Source organism: Mirounga angustirostris, unplaced genomic scaffold, assembly GCF_029215605.1.
Source record: "Mirounga angustirostris isolate CCGP_5_RB_7025 unplaced genomic scaffold, mMirAng1.0.hap1 SCAF_3, whole genome shotgun sequence".
NCBI classification, from domain to species: Eukaryota; Metazoa; Chordata; class Mammalia; order Carnivora; family Phocidae; genus Mirounga; species Mirounga angustirostris.
In genome coordinates, this window is record NW_026991711.1 from 122925826 (window position 1) to 122943100 (window position 17275).

The following is a 17275-nucleotide window of genomic DNA, read 5'->3' on the forward strand; positions in this document are numbered from 1 at the left end:
GGCACAAAAACACCAAAAAATCTTAATGTTATTTTTTTTATTTCATGCCCGGGCTCATGACGACTTTCTTAAACTAAATATCCAGTCTCCAGTTATGAAATCTCTATTACTTTTATTTGAAAGGGAAATTCGGGCGCCTGGGTGGCTCAGTTGGTTAAGCGACTGCCTTCGGCTCAGGTCATGATCCTGGAGTCCCGGGATCGAGTCCCACGTCGGGCTCCCTACTCGGCAGGGAGCCTGCTTCTCCCTCTGACCCTCCCGACCCTCCCCCCTCTCATGCTCTCTCTCAGTCTCTCTCTCAAATAAATAAATAAAAAATCTTAAAAAAAAATGAAAGGGAAATTCTTAGTCACCTTAAATATATTCAAGGAGTAGCTCTAAAATACACATTTCTACTTAACATCTTCAGATGAACTGAAATGTTTGGGGGGAGTATTAAATAGATGGTTATTTAACCACTTGAACTTTATCCAGAAATTATATAAGGTTTCAAGGAACTGGGCACAAATCAGAGCTCTCTGTGCTCATATTTTGTGCCTAGAATGTCACCTGGGCTCAAGAAATTAGTACACAGTGGGCCCCATGATGTAATAGTCAAGGAAGAATGAGTACTGAATCTGAACAGCTTTACTTTTAAAGGAAGAATGTCAGTTTTCTATGCAATAATTTAATTTGGATTTTAGATCTATGAACTTTGCAGTTTGGAGACGTTTTTCCAGGTATGCCTCCTTTGGAAACATGCCACCTAATCTGTGCAGTGATGGCATAAACATTGAGACCTTGGCCCAAGACATAGCAGGTGATCTTGCCCCCAGAAGCAACACATTTTCTGGGTTCTGTGGATGACCTAATTGGGTCTCTCTTTTCTGGACCCTTTGGTGAGTCTAAAGCTGCTTCATGTTAAATACAGACTACTCATACAAATGCTACTGCCTCTCTGTCATCTGCCCTGTTAATTGTGCCTGTCTGGATGCTCCTAAAGGCCACGGGCTGCGGAGTTTCTCAAAGTCTGTTTGGGGTAATCATCCTTAATGATCCAAAGCAAGAGGGGACCCAGGGGCTCCTGAAGTGACCCACCTAGGCTTACCTTAGTTCACATTTCTGCAGTACCACATGCCGACAGAATTTCTGGACATATAAGTGAGGAAAGGCCATTTTAGAAAGTTTGTTATTATGGAGAAATCTGCTTTGTCACCAGAAACCCAAAATGCCCTCATATGACTTGTACAATGAGAAAGGCTCATTCAGGCCATAAAACAGCCTGGTCTTTTGAATTGCTTCACCAGGGGTTCTGGAGTTCCATTAAAGAGGAATAGACTTATCATACTACCTTAGCAAAAGCCAGCACAGCAGTGCTGTGCTACTCCCTATCATCTGTTTCTGTGCTTTAAGAATACAAATGTAGGGATCCGAAGGGGTACGTGCACCCCGATGTTTATAGCAGCAATGTCCACAATAGCCAAACTGTGGGAAGAACCACGATGTCCATCGACAGATGAATGGATAAAGAAGATGTGGTGTATATATACAATGGAATAGTATGCAGCCATCAAAAAAACTGAAATCGTGCCCTTTGCAACGACGTGGATGGAACTGGAGGGTATTATGCTGGGCGAAATAAGTCAATCAGAGAAAGACACGTATCATATGACCTCACTGATATGAGAAATTCTTAATCTCAGGAAACAAACTGAGGGTTGCTGGAGTGGTGGGGGTGGGAGGGATGGGGTGGCTGGGTGATAGACATTGGGGAGGGTATGTGCTATGGTGAGTGCTGTGAATTGTGCAAGACTGATGAATCACAGACCTGTACCTCTGAAACAAATAATACGTTATATGTTAAAAAAAAAAAAAAAAGAAGATAGTAGGAAGGGAAAAATGAAGGGGGGGAGTTGGAGGGAGAGACGAACCATGAGAGACTATGGACTCTGAGAAACAAACTGAGGGTTCTGGAGGGGAGGGGGGTTGGGGGGGATGGGTTAGCCTGGTGATGGGTATTAAAGAGGGCACATATTGAATGCAGCACTGGGTGTTATACGCAAACAATGAATCATGGAACACTACATCAAAAACTAACGGTGTAATGTATGGTGATTAACATAACATAATAAAATAAAATTTAAAAAAAAGAATACATTCTTGGTTTTAATTTCAGGTCAGCTCCCTGTTGACTTCACACACACACATCGCAGGGGGTGCTTCGGATTCTGAAGACTTCCATTACCACAAGCAAAGACACTCTAAGAATACCACTTTGCATAACTAACATCTCTCCCCCAGAACTCAGCTCCTTAAATACAGTAACTTTTGTGCCCATGAAGCATTACTAAGAGAGCAACAATGATTATTACTAACCATAATGGGGAGGGGGGGGAAGGGAGAGAAGAGAAACTCTTTCTCGCTTCAGAAATAAATTCTGAAGGAATGTAAACATGAGAATCTGAATACCTAAAGGCAGAAAAGGCAACTGAGAAGACTTAATTCATTCAGCCATGATAGTTGGTTCTCTTCATCAAATCCAAAAACAAGTTTCTATACCAGAACTTACCACATACCACATCAAGCATTCTAAATGATACAATTCATAATATTTGGGCCCTTTTTGTTGGATTTTATTTTTATTTATTTTTAAATAAGAGTTTTCTTACTGCGAAATGGACAACAGGCACATACCAGAGCCAGATCCAGAGGCAGTCACATCGTAAATCAGATCTTTTAGAGTTTTTCCAGCATTTACCAGATTGCACTCAGAGAGGGGCTCCTCCACATTCTGTCTCTTTTTCTTCCTGTTTGTGCACAGTCGACCTTGGCATGCCCAGATTGTCAGCACCGCTGCCATGGACAGGAGGCAAACTGGCACAGTAATGACAACGGTCAGCTCCATGGGTCCGAGTTTGGGGGCATTTGGAGATGCTTCAGTTAAAAAAGAAAGAACATGACCATAAATCAACCCATTTAAGATACTCTGGAAATTGGAAATGTGATCACCAAAATCTCACATCTTTGATGAGGAGCCACACACTATGCACTTACATGAGTTGGTAAAGATTCTTTGGGGGATAAGCAAAGATGGGGAAAGGGAGTCGAGATCAGGATGCACCTGGAATAATTATGCCAGGTAACCATGGGAGCCAGAATGAGGATCATGGAAAGCACCAGTGCATGGGATCCTTTTTAAGTCCTCCAAGGCATTTGACATTTTTCTACTATCTTCTCCCCATTTTTCAGCAGTCCATCCTTAGAGCACATTCATTCATTCACGCCACAAATAATTACTGAGCTCCTGCAATATGTTGTCACTATTCCAGGTGCTGAGATACACCAGTGGTGGTGAGAGCCAAATCCTTGCTCTCCTAGTGCTTATGTTCTCATACGCCCACTAAACAGATGGATATGTGATACCCAAGCAAGAGGCCCTAAGCGCGATGATGAAGCAGAGGAGAAAGCGTGTGATGCCAGGATGCCCCTTTATTTTTTATTTTTTATTTTTTTCTTAAAGATTTTATTTATTTATTTTGAGAGAGAGAGAATGAGAGAGAACACATGAGAGGGGATAGGGTCAGAGAGCAAAGCAGACTCCCTGCCGAGCAGGGAGCCCGATGCGGGACTCGATCCCGGGACTCCAGGATCATGACCTGAGCCGAAGGCAGTTGCTTAACCAACTGAGCCACCCAGGCACCCCGGGATGCCCCTTTAGAAAGACTGCTCCCAAAGGCTGCTCTGGGAGGAGGCAGGGAACAACACCAGGAAGATCCCAAAGAGGTGCGCTCTGGGCAACGCGAAAGCAAGTGTACAGCCCCAAGATGAGGCTCACTTGGGCTGCTCAGGAACAACCCTTGCCTAGAGCGCAGTAAGCGAGGAGAAAGGCAGAGGACAGTAGGAGGCAACCAAGGGAAAGAGCATGTGGGGTCTGTAGGCTGGGTCAAGGACTGTGTATTCTATTCCAAGTAGACTCTGTCCAGGACTTGGAGCAGACAAACTAACAATGTGATCTCACTTTCATTCCACCGGGCTGCAGAGGGGCCCAGGAGTAAAAGCGAAGAGACCCATGTGGTCTGATATCAAGGCAGGAGGGGACAGGATGGTCTTGGCTGAACCTTATCTGAAAGTGTAGCACTTTCTTCTCAGTCCTTGTTCATTCTCTACACCTCTTTACTGTTTTATTTTATTTTATTTTATTTTATTTTATTTTATTTTATTTTATTTACTGTTTTGTTTTAATTCCTGGGTTGTATCACCGCCTGGCACGCGGTATATTCGTGTTTTGATTTATCTATTATCTGATTCCCTCCAAAGAACGTAGGTTTCGTGAGAGAAAGATTTTTGCCTGCTTTGTTCTCAACTATATCCCTAGTATTTTCAACTGGAGATAATTAATAGATAGCCCTTGAATGGCAGAACCACTAAAAGTTCTACTAGTTTTGTTCTTAATAAGTAAGGGATAAGATGTTTAGTTTTAGAAAAAACATGATAATTGAAACCAAGTAACATAAGGTTATAATTTGTGACTCTAATATGAAAACGCAGATACCAATTTTTCCAAAGCTCTTCTTGCACTTAAGAAATCTTTTTAATTTAGGGAAAATAGTGAACCATGAAAAATCTATTATGACAGATATTTTCTGCATTTTTCAAAGAAATTATTTTGACACTTGAAATGAGCACATAGTTCATTTTCTCTTCGTTCACTAAAGACAGTCTTGGGATCACCTTAATTTTATCTCCACGTCCTATCATTAGGGATGGTGATTTTTGTTTTAATAAACCTTAGGAAGTATTTGATAGGAAGAGAATTCTGGAGTCTTAGCTTCTCAGACACCAAGGAGAAGTAGAATGCAGGCTTTGGAGAAAGAGAAGCCAAAGTGAGCAGACACTTTCTCCATTTGTGGCTATAATGCCTTGAGCAAACTCACCCTCCCGGAGCTGACGAGGCATACCCAGAGAGAGGGCTGCAGACACGCATGGAAAGCAATGGCACAACACCTGCCCCTTAGAATCTAAACAAATGACAGTGATAATGGACTTTGTGAATTAAGCCATTCTTCAGACTTCCGTCTTTGCAATGACAATCCTGTAGAGCTTATTATATTAAATGCATTTACATTTTACTTACAATATGTCAACCGGAATATGTAAATATAAATGCAAAACAGATATTTAATTCTCAAGGAAAAGGAATGGAATTCCTCAAAAAATGTGCTCATATGAGTATCATTATAATCTTAAAAATAGGTTTTTTTAGGATCGATAACTAAGAGTTAAAACTGTTAAGTGAACTCTGGAAACAAACATAATCCATGCTCTTCTACTTTGCCAGGGAATTCTGCCAGATCACCAACTTTCCTTCTCCAGAGTGTTTCAGGATTCCTCTGACGTCATCCGAAGTTGTATGAAAACTTGGCCTTGAATGTTCTCATGACAAGGTGCTAAAAGAGTTCTTTGACTTGACTTTGCTTTAGAAATCATTAACCGTGGTACTTGCAACTTCTACCGTTTGCTGTTATAGAAGGGTTTTATTATCCATTACACAGCGATCTTTCAAATCTACATTTCAAGTTGTATCTGTATCTTTAGGTCCTCACGATGGTATTCTAGGAATTCTATGAAAGCCACAGAAAGCACTTAATCTCTTGCAACCTACATAAACATCTGCTTAAATATGTTTTTAAAATCAAAATAAAATTTAAAAAATAAAATTCCACTATTAGATACATTTATATGGCTATATCTTATTTCAATATATGTTATCAGGAGCTATCCATATAAACAGAGTTAAAAAGCTTATTGATTGTCTTCATTTTAGTAAAGCTCTATTAAGCAGAGTTCAGCTCATCACTATGGCAACCAATGAAGAGGCGAAAGGTCAGCAACCCTGAAAATAGAATACTCTTTATAAAAGTGTACTGTTCTAGTGAAGGTTACTGCTTTCAGAGATGTTTATTACAGATGGGCAATGTTTCTACTTTTGTGAACAAATTTACTGATAGGAGTCAGTAATAAAAAAAGATTACTCAGCTAGAAAAAGGCTAGCAACAACATCCAGAAAGAGCTCCTTAAACACTGAGCAATTTTTAAAGCAAACATTTGTAAAACTATCTTCTAAACCAAATGTTGATTGTAATCTCTACAGGAGATAAATGAAGAAAAACTGTAGTCTACACCCAATGAGTCATGGCAAAAGAGACAGTAGTGCAGTTAAGAATACATTTTAATAAGTTACCTTTGATGAGCACTTTATTTTTTCTAGCAGGTTTTACATTCTCGATTATAGGAGAACTCTTATTATTCCATAATTTCCAATCTGAGACTGCCTGTGCCAAATGAAGTGCATGCTCCATATTATAAGCGGCTCCATGGGGGGAATATGTTAATCCCAAAAGTGAGGTCTGGGGAATGCTGCATTGTCCATTCATGTTATTTCATTCCCGAGCAAATTACATAGACTAGAATGTTGGGGGGGTGCGGAGAAAAGCACCAGCCCAGATGGGTGAGAGCCTAAGTCACAAATATCTCCCCTGTATAAGCTCTATAATACACTGAACCAAGACAACATAGGGAAAGGAAGTATTAACAAGGCAGGGAGAAGGGCACATTGACCCAAATGGGGTGGAAGATTCTGGACAGCTGGAGAGAGTCATGTGAAAGGCAGACGGATGTAAGAAAGTAAGATAAGACAAAACAACAACAACCGAAAAGGAAGAAGGGAGGAAGGAAGGAAGAAAGGAAGGGAGGGAGAGAGGGAGGGAGGAAGGAGGAAAAAATTTTTTTAAACATTTTTTTTGCAACTTCCCCTAGAGATGTGAATGGAACTATTGATGGTGAAAGCCAATGGCCATTGCCACTACTCAAATAAATTTCAGAACTAGTTTCGATGCCTCAACTCCTCCAGGACAGTGCCTGTTTGCCACTCCCCACTTCCAGCTTTAGGGAAGCAGTCCTCAAGATGAAAAAGATAATATGGGTATGATCCCCATGTTTCCTCTCCTGCTGACCTCTTCTCTTTCCTTATTAAAAGTCACTTTTGTAATTACTGATGCTTATGAGATGTATATGACCTTTAAATTAATTAATTTATATCTCCTTAGTATATGCTATTAGGAGATGACTGAGAACTAAGTGGAGCTATGGACTAGACCATTGCTTCAAATAGCCCATACTGACCATTGGCACGGAAATCTTGAAAATGTCTACATTCCATGTAAAGACACATTTCTTCATTATATTTGAACGACCTTCAATTGACTATAAACCAAGACATTACAAGGGAGTGAGGAATAGAAACTCTTTGAGAAGGGACATGTGGGTGGCTCAGTCAAACATCCAATTCTTGATTTCAGCTCAGCTCATGATTGTGTTGTGAGATTGTGAGAATTGTGAGATTGTGAGATTGAGCCCCATGTTGGGCTCTGTGCTGGGCATGGAGCCTACTTAAGATTCTCTCTCTCCCCTTTCCTCTGCCCCTTCTCCCCCTCTCTCTCTAAAAAAAAAGAAAAAGAAACTCTTTGAGAAGAGAGTGACTGAAGACATATGTACTGGCTGAACAGCTGTTGAAAAACAAATTCAAAGAGAACAGAGTCTCCATCCAAAATGAATTTTTGTAAAACTTTACAGTAGTGCTTCCTTCCCAGAAGCTGCTACAGCAAATAGCCTATAGAAATTGAAGAGGATCCAAAACACCCCTAAAGAAACCACAGACTAATTTAATATTAAAACCACTTTTACCCCTTTTATTAAAAGTTTTGCCCCAAGTGAAAAGATACCGTCTTGCAAGATTCTACTCATGAATGTATAAATATCAAGTCTTCAACTGCCTCCCCACCCCTGTCCGCTGACAAGGGGAAGCATTTATTTTTCCAGTCTGGAGCATGTTCTCAGGTAGTAAGCCAACCAAAACAGATAATGCTGCTTGAGATGCTTTCTGATGGGTCTGCTTCTGTCCTGGCACATGGAAGAAATGCCACCAGGGTCAACTGAACGCTGTGGTCCATCCACCTACCCTATAAACCCTCTATGACACAGGCCTGTGCATCAATGAAAAGGTCTTTGTTTCGTTTAGTTCACAGGTTTCTGGGGGACATCGTGGAAGTAATATCTGCAGTTGAAACAAAGGAATACATTGCCTCTAAGTCATTCAAAGCTACCTTGTTAATTAGCTCAACAGGAATAATGTCTTTTGCCAAAACTGGAATGACATGCTAAGCACTGAGAAGTCTCCCAAATCTTCATGATGAACCTCCTTTAACCTGCCATTTCAAATCATCCTTGAATGTGGATACTATCATTTCAAACATGTGCTTGATGGTAATGAAAATACATTTTGTAATTGGTTTCTTACTGCTCTACTAAAAGACTGGATCCAAATGTATTGCTTTGTATAATGCTGCACTGAGAACAACCCTCTAGGACAGATACCAGAAAGTGGGGCACAGTTCACATCCTTATGGAATTTAAATTCTACTAAGGAATACATGATCCATCTAGGGAACAATTCCAAAGCAATTTTCAAAGTAAAAATATGAAGACAACTTTACATAAGAGCAAGGCAAGTGGGAGATAAGAGAAAGATCATGATGAAGAATTCCATTCATGATCAATCAGTACAATATAAAACCATATGGAACTGCACTTACACGTGGGAAGTGAACGGGTCTCAGTTGCTAAGTCAAAGATACCGGTTTTATTTGTCTAACGCTCCTATGTAATTCCACACTCACAAACTGCAAGCGACCCCCCTAGAGCCTGTCCTAGCTTCCTACTTCTTCACAGTGACCCTTATAAATGTCATCAGGAATAATCCAGTGAGAAGTGAATTCGGTTAGATCCCTCCAACATACTCTACTTTGGGAACAGCAAACGGTCATCCTTCTCCACGGAGCAAGAATAATCACATGATTATTTCTTATCAACATGAACCTCAAGTACTAAACAAGGGCAGAATATCGTCTAATCTAGAGATTCAACGGAGCAATGAAGGTGACAGAAATAACATGAGAAGCATTTCTGCCTTTTAACTGAATCAGATGAGCTACTGATGGGGCCATTCCACTGTTCAGTGTTCAGTCTGCGTATGGCTGTTGCCATCCACCGTCTTCTCCTGGAATGATTTCATGACTTTATAGAACGCAGGTTGCACAACACAGAAAAGTATTTCCTGGCAGTTCTCCTTGTGTTGCTGGGCTTCAGGGAGTATGTGAGGAACACTGGGTATCTTCAAATCTTCTCTCGTCTACTTTTGTCTGAATTTAAGAATAATAATGCTTTTATATGTTAAGGAATTAGGATTGTGAGATTGAAGAGTATCATCTTTGGCACAGGGTCTGTAGAATTTTGACTTCAGCCGAGATAAGATTAATAAAATGTAGGAAGGAGAATTTAAATCAGCCCCATAGTTGTTCTTAACTTCAGTGCATGCACCGAGATCAGTTTATTATCTGTCATCAAAACATATTCTCAAATGATACACATTTGTAAAAAAAATTAGATAGCTAACTACTCAAGGAATATTTCAGGGCGTTTTTTTTTCTCTTAAGCCAAACTTTTACATGGAAAACATGAAAGATCCTTGGAAGTAGCACCTGTATCTCCTAGCACTGTTTCCCCAGCTCATAGCAAAGACTTGTTCGGGGGAGACATTTAAAAACATTGACCAAAAGGGAGAAGTTAGGCTTCTCTGTCCTGAAGTTCATGCTACTATAAATTCTCCCACAGCAAACACACTCACACAAAGCAGCTTGTTCACTTGGAAAAAAGACTGATGTGAAATAATCCTATTTTGACCCAGCCCAGTGTCCCATACGTGATAAATACCCAAAAAGTATTTCAGCAAACAGGTAATAGTATTTACATAACTGAGAGTAGGGACTCACATCATGTGAAATCCTCAATTTAGAATTGGTTATAAATTTTACTTCCGATTTCCCATTATATCCCTATGAACAAAATTTCATAATTGAAATCAGTGTACTTGTTTCCCAAGATAGGAAATGCTTCCTAGATAGGAAATGCTTCCTATATTAGACTTTAAAAGCCCACGTTTGACTTCTTTGTATGCTTGTATCTCATAGCACTTTCCCAAATATAAAAATCACAGCACCTTGCAGTTTACAGAGGGAAAAAAAAAAAAAAAAACCCTGTCTGACACACCTGTCAGGTGTGCACTGAATCCTCACAGGATGAGCTATAAATGGATTTGTTCATGTGATGGCAGAACAATTCCACAAGGGGTCCCGTGAGTATTTCTCAGCAGGTAGATATCACCTTAATACTGACTAGAGCAATGAATTGGTTTAAAATAGAAAACTATAAGGAAGTTCGAAAACAACAATGAATTTTTTAAAGGACTGTAGGTCACAAGACGTTTAAAGTCCCAAAAGAATAGTACGATCAGAGTCTGCAATTTTTATAATTATAGCATCCTTTGAAATCATTAATTTTTGATAAATCTAATTGTAATGTTTTGGCAATTTATCTTCCTTCAAATGTAATCCTTCAGTTTGGTTTAAATGAAAGTCTAATTTAGACATGTACCTAATCAATATGCATTGTTTACCTACCCTGACTGATATAAATAATCAATTTCCTTTTTTCCTCTTTACACAACTGAGAACAGAACAGGAAGGTGGAAATTTCATATTTTCATGTTGTGCATGACTTTTCTTTACTGAAACCAATTATTTGGAAAACAAAAAATATAATAGCATTATTAAAATAGGGTATGAAATCTGAAAGAAAATTATTAGTACATTTACCCTTTCAAGCACTGTATGTTTTGGTAGCAAAATGGGAACAAAGATACCTGGAACTTGGATGTTTTTGTTGAATAGCCGATTTCCATATGAAAGGTGGGAATTAGTGAGAGCATGAACTAAATAGCAATTCCTATCAAAATTAACCCAATAGGGATGCCTGGGTGGCTCAGTCAATTAAGCGTCTGCCTTAGGCTCAGGTCATGATCTCGGGGTCCTGGGATCAAGCCCCACATCCGGCTCCCTGCTCAGCGGGGAGCCTGCCTTTCCCTCTGCCTGCCTCTCTCTCTCTGACAAATAAATAAAATCTTTAAAAAAGACCAGTTTCTCTTGCCCCGATTTCCTGACCTTATTCCGTAAGACTTTTCATGGAAAGTTTTAGAGTGTTCTTGATGGTATCTGACATCAGAGCTATTTCTCTGAGCATGTCTCTGATATCACCTAGAGTCACAAGAAATCATTTGTTACAAACCGAAATGCATTCCAGCCATGAGAGAATCAAGCCACAAAATGTGATTCCTTCACAAAAGAAAAGACATTCGTTTAATAATCAGGGAGAAAAGTGAGGTATAAAATTGTATTAAACAGAATAACTCAACTATGCTGAAGTAGAAATATACTAAACTATTGATAGCAGGAACTCTAGGCCAGTGGGTATAAGCTTGCTACATACTGCAGTGCCCAGGTGGCTCAATTAAGCAGCCCACTCCTGCTTTCGGCTCAGGTCACGATCTCAGGGTCCTGGGATCCAGCCCCACATCCAGCCCCACATCCTGCCCTAGGTGGAGCCCCAAGCTGGGCTCCATGCTCAGCAGGGAGTCTGCTTGTCCCTCTCCCTTGGCTCCTCCTTCTGCCCCTCCCCCTGCTTGTACTCTCTCTCTCTCTCTCTCAAATAAATAAATAAAATATGTATTTTTAAAAACCTGCTACAGGGGCGCCTGGGTAGCTCAGTCAGTCGGGCGACTGCCTTCAGCTCAGGTCATGATCCTAGGGTCCTGGGATCGAGCCCCATATCCGACTCCTTGCTCAGTGGGGAGCCTGCTGCTCCCCTGCCTGGTGTTCCCCCTGCTTGTGCTTGCTTGCTCTCCCTCTCTCTGTCTGTCAAATAAATAAATAAAATCTTAAAAAAAAAAAAGGAAAGAAAATTTGCTACATACTGATCAAATGAATCAACAGGGAATGCCCATGTTCACTAAGGAAGAGTGAGTTACTTCTCAGTTTCCACCAACAGATAAATGAGGAAGAACACAAGGATGCCATACCTGATTTTTCAAGACAAACCAGATATCCAGAAGTTTTATATTAAGACTTAATTTTTAACAATGTAAAGAAATTCACATTTCTTTCCTTTTCCAGAAATCATAGGTCAAACAAAACTTGTTTGTGGACTGGATATAACCCATAAGCAGAGAGAACTCTGGGTGATTTGTTTTGTTGTTTTTATGTTCATAGAATTGAGTTTAGCTACAAATAACAGAGGAAACTGGACAGAAGTTTCCTTTTCTCAATCATGGAAAAGAAACTTGAAGACTGGTAGTCCAATGTTAGCAGGGTGACTCCATGAAGTTTTCAGTCAGGCTCCTGTCAGCCCCCATGTCGCCACCCCCAGGGTGCATCCTCATGGTCCAAGACAGCCACTAAACTCCAACCTTTATATCCAGGCAGCAGGATGGAGGGTGGCATAAGAATGTGCCAGTTCTGTTTTAACGGGTCTTCTCAGAAGTTCTCCAAAATACTGCCATTCATCTCATTTGCCAGAACCTAGTCATACGGCCACACTTATCTGTAAGAGTAGCTGAAAATATTGTCTGTTAGGTGGACAACTACATTATCAGCAAAAAGTCTAGGTCCTGCTACTAAGTGGGTATTGGAGGAAACAATATGTCTTTGAAACACTTATTTACAGGCATAGTAAACTTTAATCTATTAGATTTTTTTCATTAGAAAAAGAATGTATGTGCAAAGAAACAAGTCAGACAGTACTGTACAAGAATTGATAAGGAAAGAGTTACATAATGTCCTCAGCTGTTCAGCACTCCAATACCAACTCAGATGTTCATAGAATGTGTAACCTCAACTCAAACATTACTTTGAAACTTGATGTGTTGTTCTTTTGTTGTGAAATATAGTGAATATACAGAAATGTACATACATTATATAGGTTAAGTATAAAAAGAATTATAAACTCCCATGCCTCACCAGCCCCTCATCTCCCTTCCCCCTTTTTCCCCACTCTGAGATATCACCACATGATCACAACCTTATTCCTTCACCAAGGGTAATGCTTACCCTGATTTGAGGAATAATGATTTCCTTACCCTTATACTGTGGTTCCCAGAATCCCTTTTTGTATATGGTTCCAGGTTCAAGTTGGCATATTTGCATACATGTTCATAAGTGAGAGTGGCTTGTAATTCCCTTTTCTCATATTGTCTTCATTGGGTTTTTGATATCAAGAGTATGCATAAAATGAGTGAAGGAGTGTTTGTTCTTTGTTTACACTTTGGAGGAGTTTGTGTGAGATTTATCTGTTCCTGGAAGCTTATCAAACTTTTCTGATAGAGCCTCATGGGCTTTGAAATTTTCTTTCTAGAAATATTTTTTACTACCTTTTTCAAACTACTGATTCAGATTCTCTATTGTCATAAGACTATTCAGATTTGATAAGTTACAATTTTCTAAAAATTAGGTTTGTTGTAAACCATCTTGTTTCAACCTTATATAGTCTCACTAATTATTTATCTACTTGTTCTATCAATTACCAAGACTGTGGCAAATTTAAATCTCCTTCAGAGATTGTGACTTCTGTATTTCTCCTTATAGATCTCAAAATATTTTATTTTTGAGTCCCATTCTTAAATACATAGAAATTTAAATTTATTAAGAATCCCTAGTAGGGAGCCTGGGTGGCTCAGTTGGTTAAGCGACTGCCTTCGGTTCGGGTCATGATCCTGGAGTCCCTGGATCGAGTCCCACATCAGGCTCCCTGCTCAGCGGGGAGCCTGCTTCTCCCTCTGACCCTCTCTCCTCTCATGCTCTCACTCTCTCTCTCAAATAAATAAATAAAGTCTTTAAAAAAAAAAAAAAGAGGGGCGCCTGGGTGGCTCAGTCGTTAAGCGTCTGCCTTCGGCTCAGGTCATGGTCCCAGGGTCCTGGGATCGAGCCCCACATCGGGCTCCCTGCTCTGAGGGAAGCCTGCTTCTCCCTCTCCCACTCCCACTGCTTGTGTTCCCTCTCTTGCTGTGTCTCTCTCTGTCAAATAAATAAATAAAATCTTTAAAAAAAAAAAAGAATCCCTGGTAAATTGAAACTTTAATCATTATAAAGTGACCCTTCTTAACTCTAGGAATTTTTTTTGCCTTAAAGTTAATTTTGTATGCTCTTAACATAAACTAACATTTTTTTTTGTTTTAAAATATGTATGGTATATCTTTTCCATCAAAATAACTTCAACATTTCCGTAAACTTTCATTTTTAAGACATTTTCAAAACAACATTTAATTGGATTTGTTTTCTCCAATCTGGTAATCTTTGTTTAGTCTATTTACATTAAATTATTTTTGTTTAATTATTACTGATATTTGGATGCTTTCTTTTTGTCACATCTATTGTGTGCTTCTTTCTCCTTCTCTCTCTCTTTTTTTTTTTTACTTCTTTTGGATAGTTTTTATTGCTCTATTTTTCTTATTGTGGATTAGAAGGAACATAGTCACACTCTCTTAGAAGTAATTTAGAAATGACAACAGGGACACTTCAAAGCATAAGGAGTAACAATATTTTTACCCTCTGCTTAGACAAAACAAGGCCCCTAGAAAATATTAATTCCATTTACCCCTCTCTTGACATGTATGGTACGCTGTTTTTATATTGAATGACCATTTTATCTTTTTTTTAAACCCCACAAGACATTGCTGCTGTTGTAGATTAATATTCTTTAGAATTAGTCACATATTTTTCACTTTTTTTGCTTTTCATTCCTCCTTGCATGCCAGAACTTTGGTATAGTTTCTTTCTGCCTGAAGTACATCTTTAGAATTTCCTTTATCAAAGATTTTGATAATGTGAAACTCACCTATTTGTGTTTTTTATTTTGAAAATGTCTTTTACTTAACCTCATTCTTTAAAAGATATTTTTGCTGGGTAGAATTCTGGGTTACCAGTTAATTCCCTTTAGAATATTGAAGATGTAGTTCCACCTTTTCTCTTTTTCCTTTTTGCTATTGAAAAGATAATGTCAGTTCTTCTGTAACTCCTTTGAATTCCATTTACCTTTTTGTCTGTCAACTTTTAGGATTTTGCTTTGTTTTTGGTGTTCTGCAGTTTTACGATGTTATATCAAGGTTTGTCTCCCTTTTTATTTCTCCTCTTGATATTGATTTAATTTCTTGAATTTATAGATTGGTGTTCATCAACTCTAGAAAATTCTGAGCTGTTACTTCTGCAGAGACTGCTTTTGCCCAAATCTTTCTCTCCTCTCCAATGGACCACTACGTAAAACACGTTAAACCTTTTATGTGTTCCTCTATTTGTCATCCTCACTTCCATATTTTCCATTATGTATTCTGTCTTACTCCATACAAAATAACTTCTTAACTATATTTCAGATGCCTAATTCTCTCCTTATACTAATTGTTGTTAAATCTATCCACTAAGTTTTCAATTTTTGTTATTGTATTTTTAATTTTAAACAGTTTTATTCTGTTATTGTTCAAATCTGGTAGGTCACTTTTTTATAATCTTCTCTTCTCTAAAAATATTTCCAAATTTGCCTTATTTTTTAAACTTAGAATATTGGTCTGTAATTATTTTCTGATAATTGAGATATATGAAACCTTTGCGGTCTTTCTGCTGCGTGCTCTTTTCTGCTGGCTCATGCATGCTGCCTTGCATCCCTGTGTGCTTGGGGAGCTTATTCTTCATTATATACTGCTTACATCCTTGAACAAGTGTCTGTTTTATCTGCTTGAGACCTAACATTAAAGTCCCTTCCTCTAGAGAGGCAGGGGCACTAAAAGTCTGGGACTACCTTAAAGAAAGTTTGTTCTCCGGAGAGTCCCTGTACCACTCAGGCAATGGGAACACAGGCCTAAAATCCATGTGATGTCCAGGCTATGTGCATATCTTCTCAGGAATAGGTTTTTTGTTAGTCTTTCATTCTTCCTGCTCTGCTTAATGAGAAGCCCAAACCTCCTCCCTCGGGTTAGAAAGTTGGTTTTTTTAATATATATATCTTGTTTAAACTTGCAATAAGCAAAGAGACCTTTGATATCTCTGCTCAACATGGTGGCTTCTATTAGATGATCCAATTTGAGCAAATCATGTTTCTTAACCTTTGTCATCCTTCAACCTTGAGATAATAAAACCCAACATTTTCCATATTAGAAAAAGCAGACACACATGAGGAAAAGAGTGTCAGATAAAATTATCAGAAAGTTATATAATAATGTCTTAATAATAAGGGTGTTTATCGATTCACATAACAAGAAATCTGGAAATAGGCTGGTGACATTGTTGAGTCTCTTTGTTAATAAATCATAGAACCAATCTACTCCCAGATTTCTGATCATGTTGAGTTAGTGAACTCACTTATTAAGACATTATAATCTAAGTTTCTGATACTTTTAGTTGAAAATATCTTGACCTATACATCAGTCTTTTAACTTATGCAAATCTAATGGGTGGAAAAGAAAAAATCGTTGTTTTAATTTGCATTCCTCCAGCTATTAGTGATGTTGAACATCTTTTCAACACTCTGACCACATAGAATATTCTCTTCCAGGTGCCTGGGTGTCTCAGTCGGTTAAGCGTCTGCCTTCAGCTCAGGTCGTGATCTCAGGGTCCTGGGATCGAGCCCCGCATCGGGTTTCCTGCTCAGCAGGGAGTCTGCTTCTCCCTCTCTCTCTGCCCCTCCCCCCCACTTGTGCTCACGCTCTCTCTTTCAAAAACGAATAAATTAAAAAAAAAAAAGAATATTCTCTTCTGTAAAATTTCTGTTTGTGTCTCTTGCCCACCTTTTCATTTAGTGCCCCCTCTCCTCTTTCCACTCTCCTGCCATGCACACATACATACATGCATGCACGCACACACAAGATGTTCTTTACCTTCTCACAGTTAACTTTTTCTCTAGTCACACATGCTGCAAATATTTCTATCCCATATTTAACTTATCTTTGGTTTTATTTATGTTATCTTTCATTACTCATTTTTATTTTAGTTTGCACGCAATTATATCTCTTTTCCTTTTATAACAGTTGGATTTCCTGTCTTATTTAAAAACAGCTTCCATACTATAAAGTCATAGAAATCTTTTTGCTATCTAAATTTTCCTCTGACATTTAAATTGTTTTATATTTCACAATTAGATATTTAATCGAGCTGTAATTTATTTTTGTATATGGTGTGGCACTGTGGAACAGCCCTGTTTTCTTCCAGATGGATAGATAATTATGCCAGCAGTATTTCAAAAATAAACTATCCCATGGGGCGCCTGGGTGGCTCAGTTGGTTAAGCGACTGCCTTCGGCTCAGGTC

At 38.9% G+C, this 17275-nt stretch overlaps 1 protein-coding gene across 2 annotated transcripts in view; it reads right to left on the reverse strand.

The window, feature by feature from the left end:
* Window positions 1–17275, reverse strand: part of ACVR1C (activin A receptor type 1C) — an 80597-nt gene that overhangs the window by 23667 nt on the left and 39655 nt on the right. The window contains exon 3 of one of the 2 annotated variants that reach the window (XM_045868826.3): window positions 2674–2913. The exons of the other annotated variant lie outside the window; for it this stretch is intronic. Within the exon in view, the coding sequence (XP_045724782.1) occupies window positions 2674–2913 (240 nt within the window). The remainder of the gene's footprint in view (window positions 1–2673; window positions 2914–17275) is intronic. 2 annotated transcript variants of the gene reach the window in all.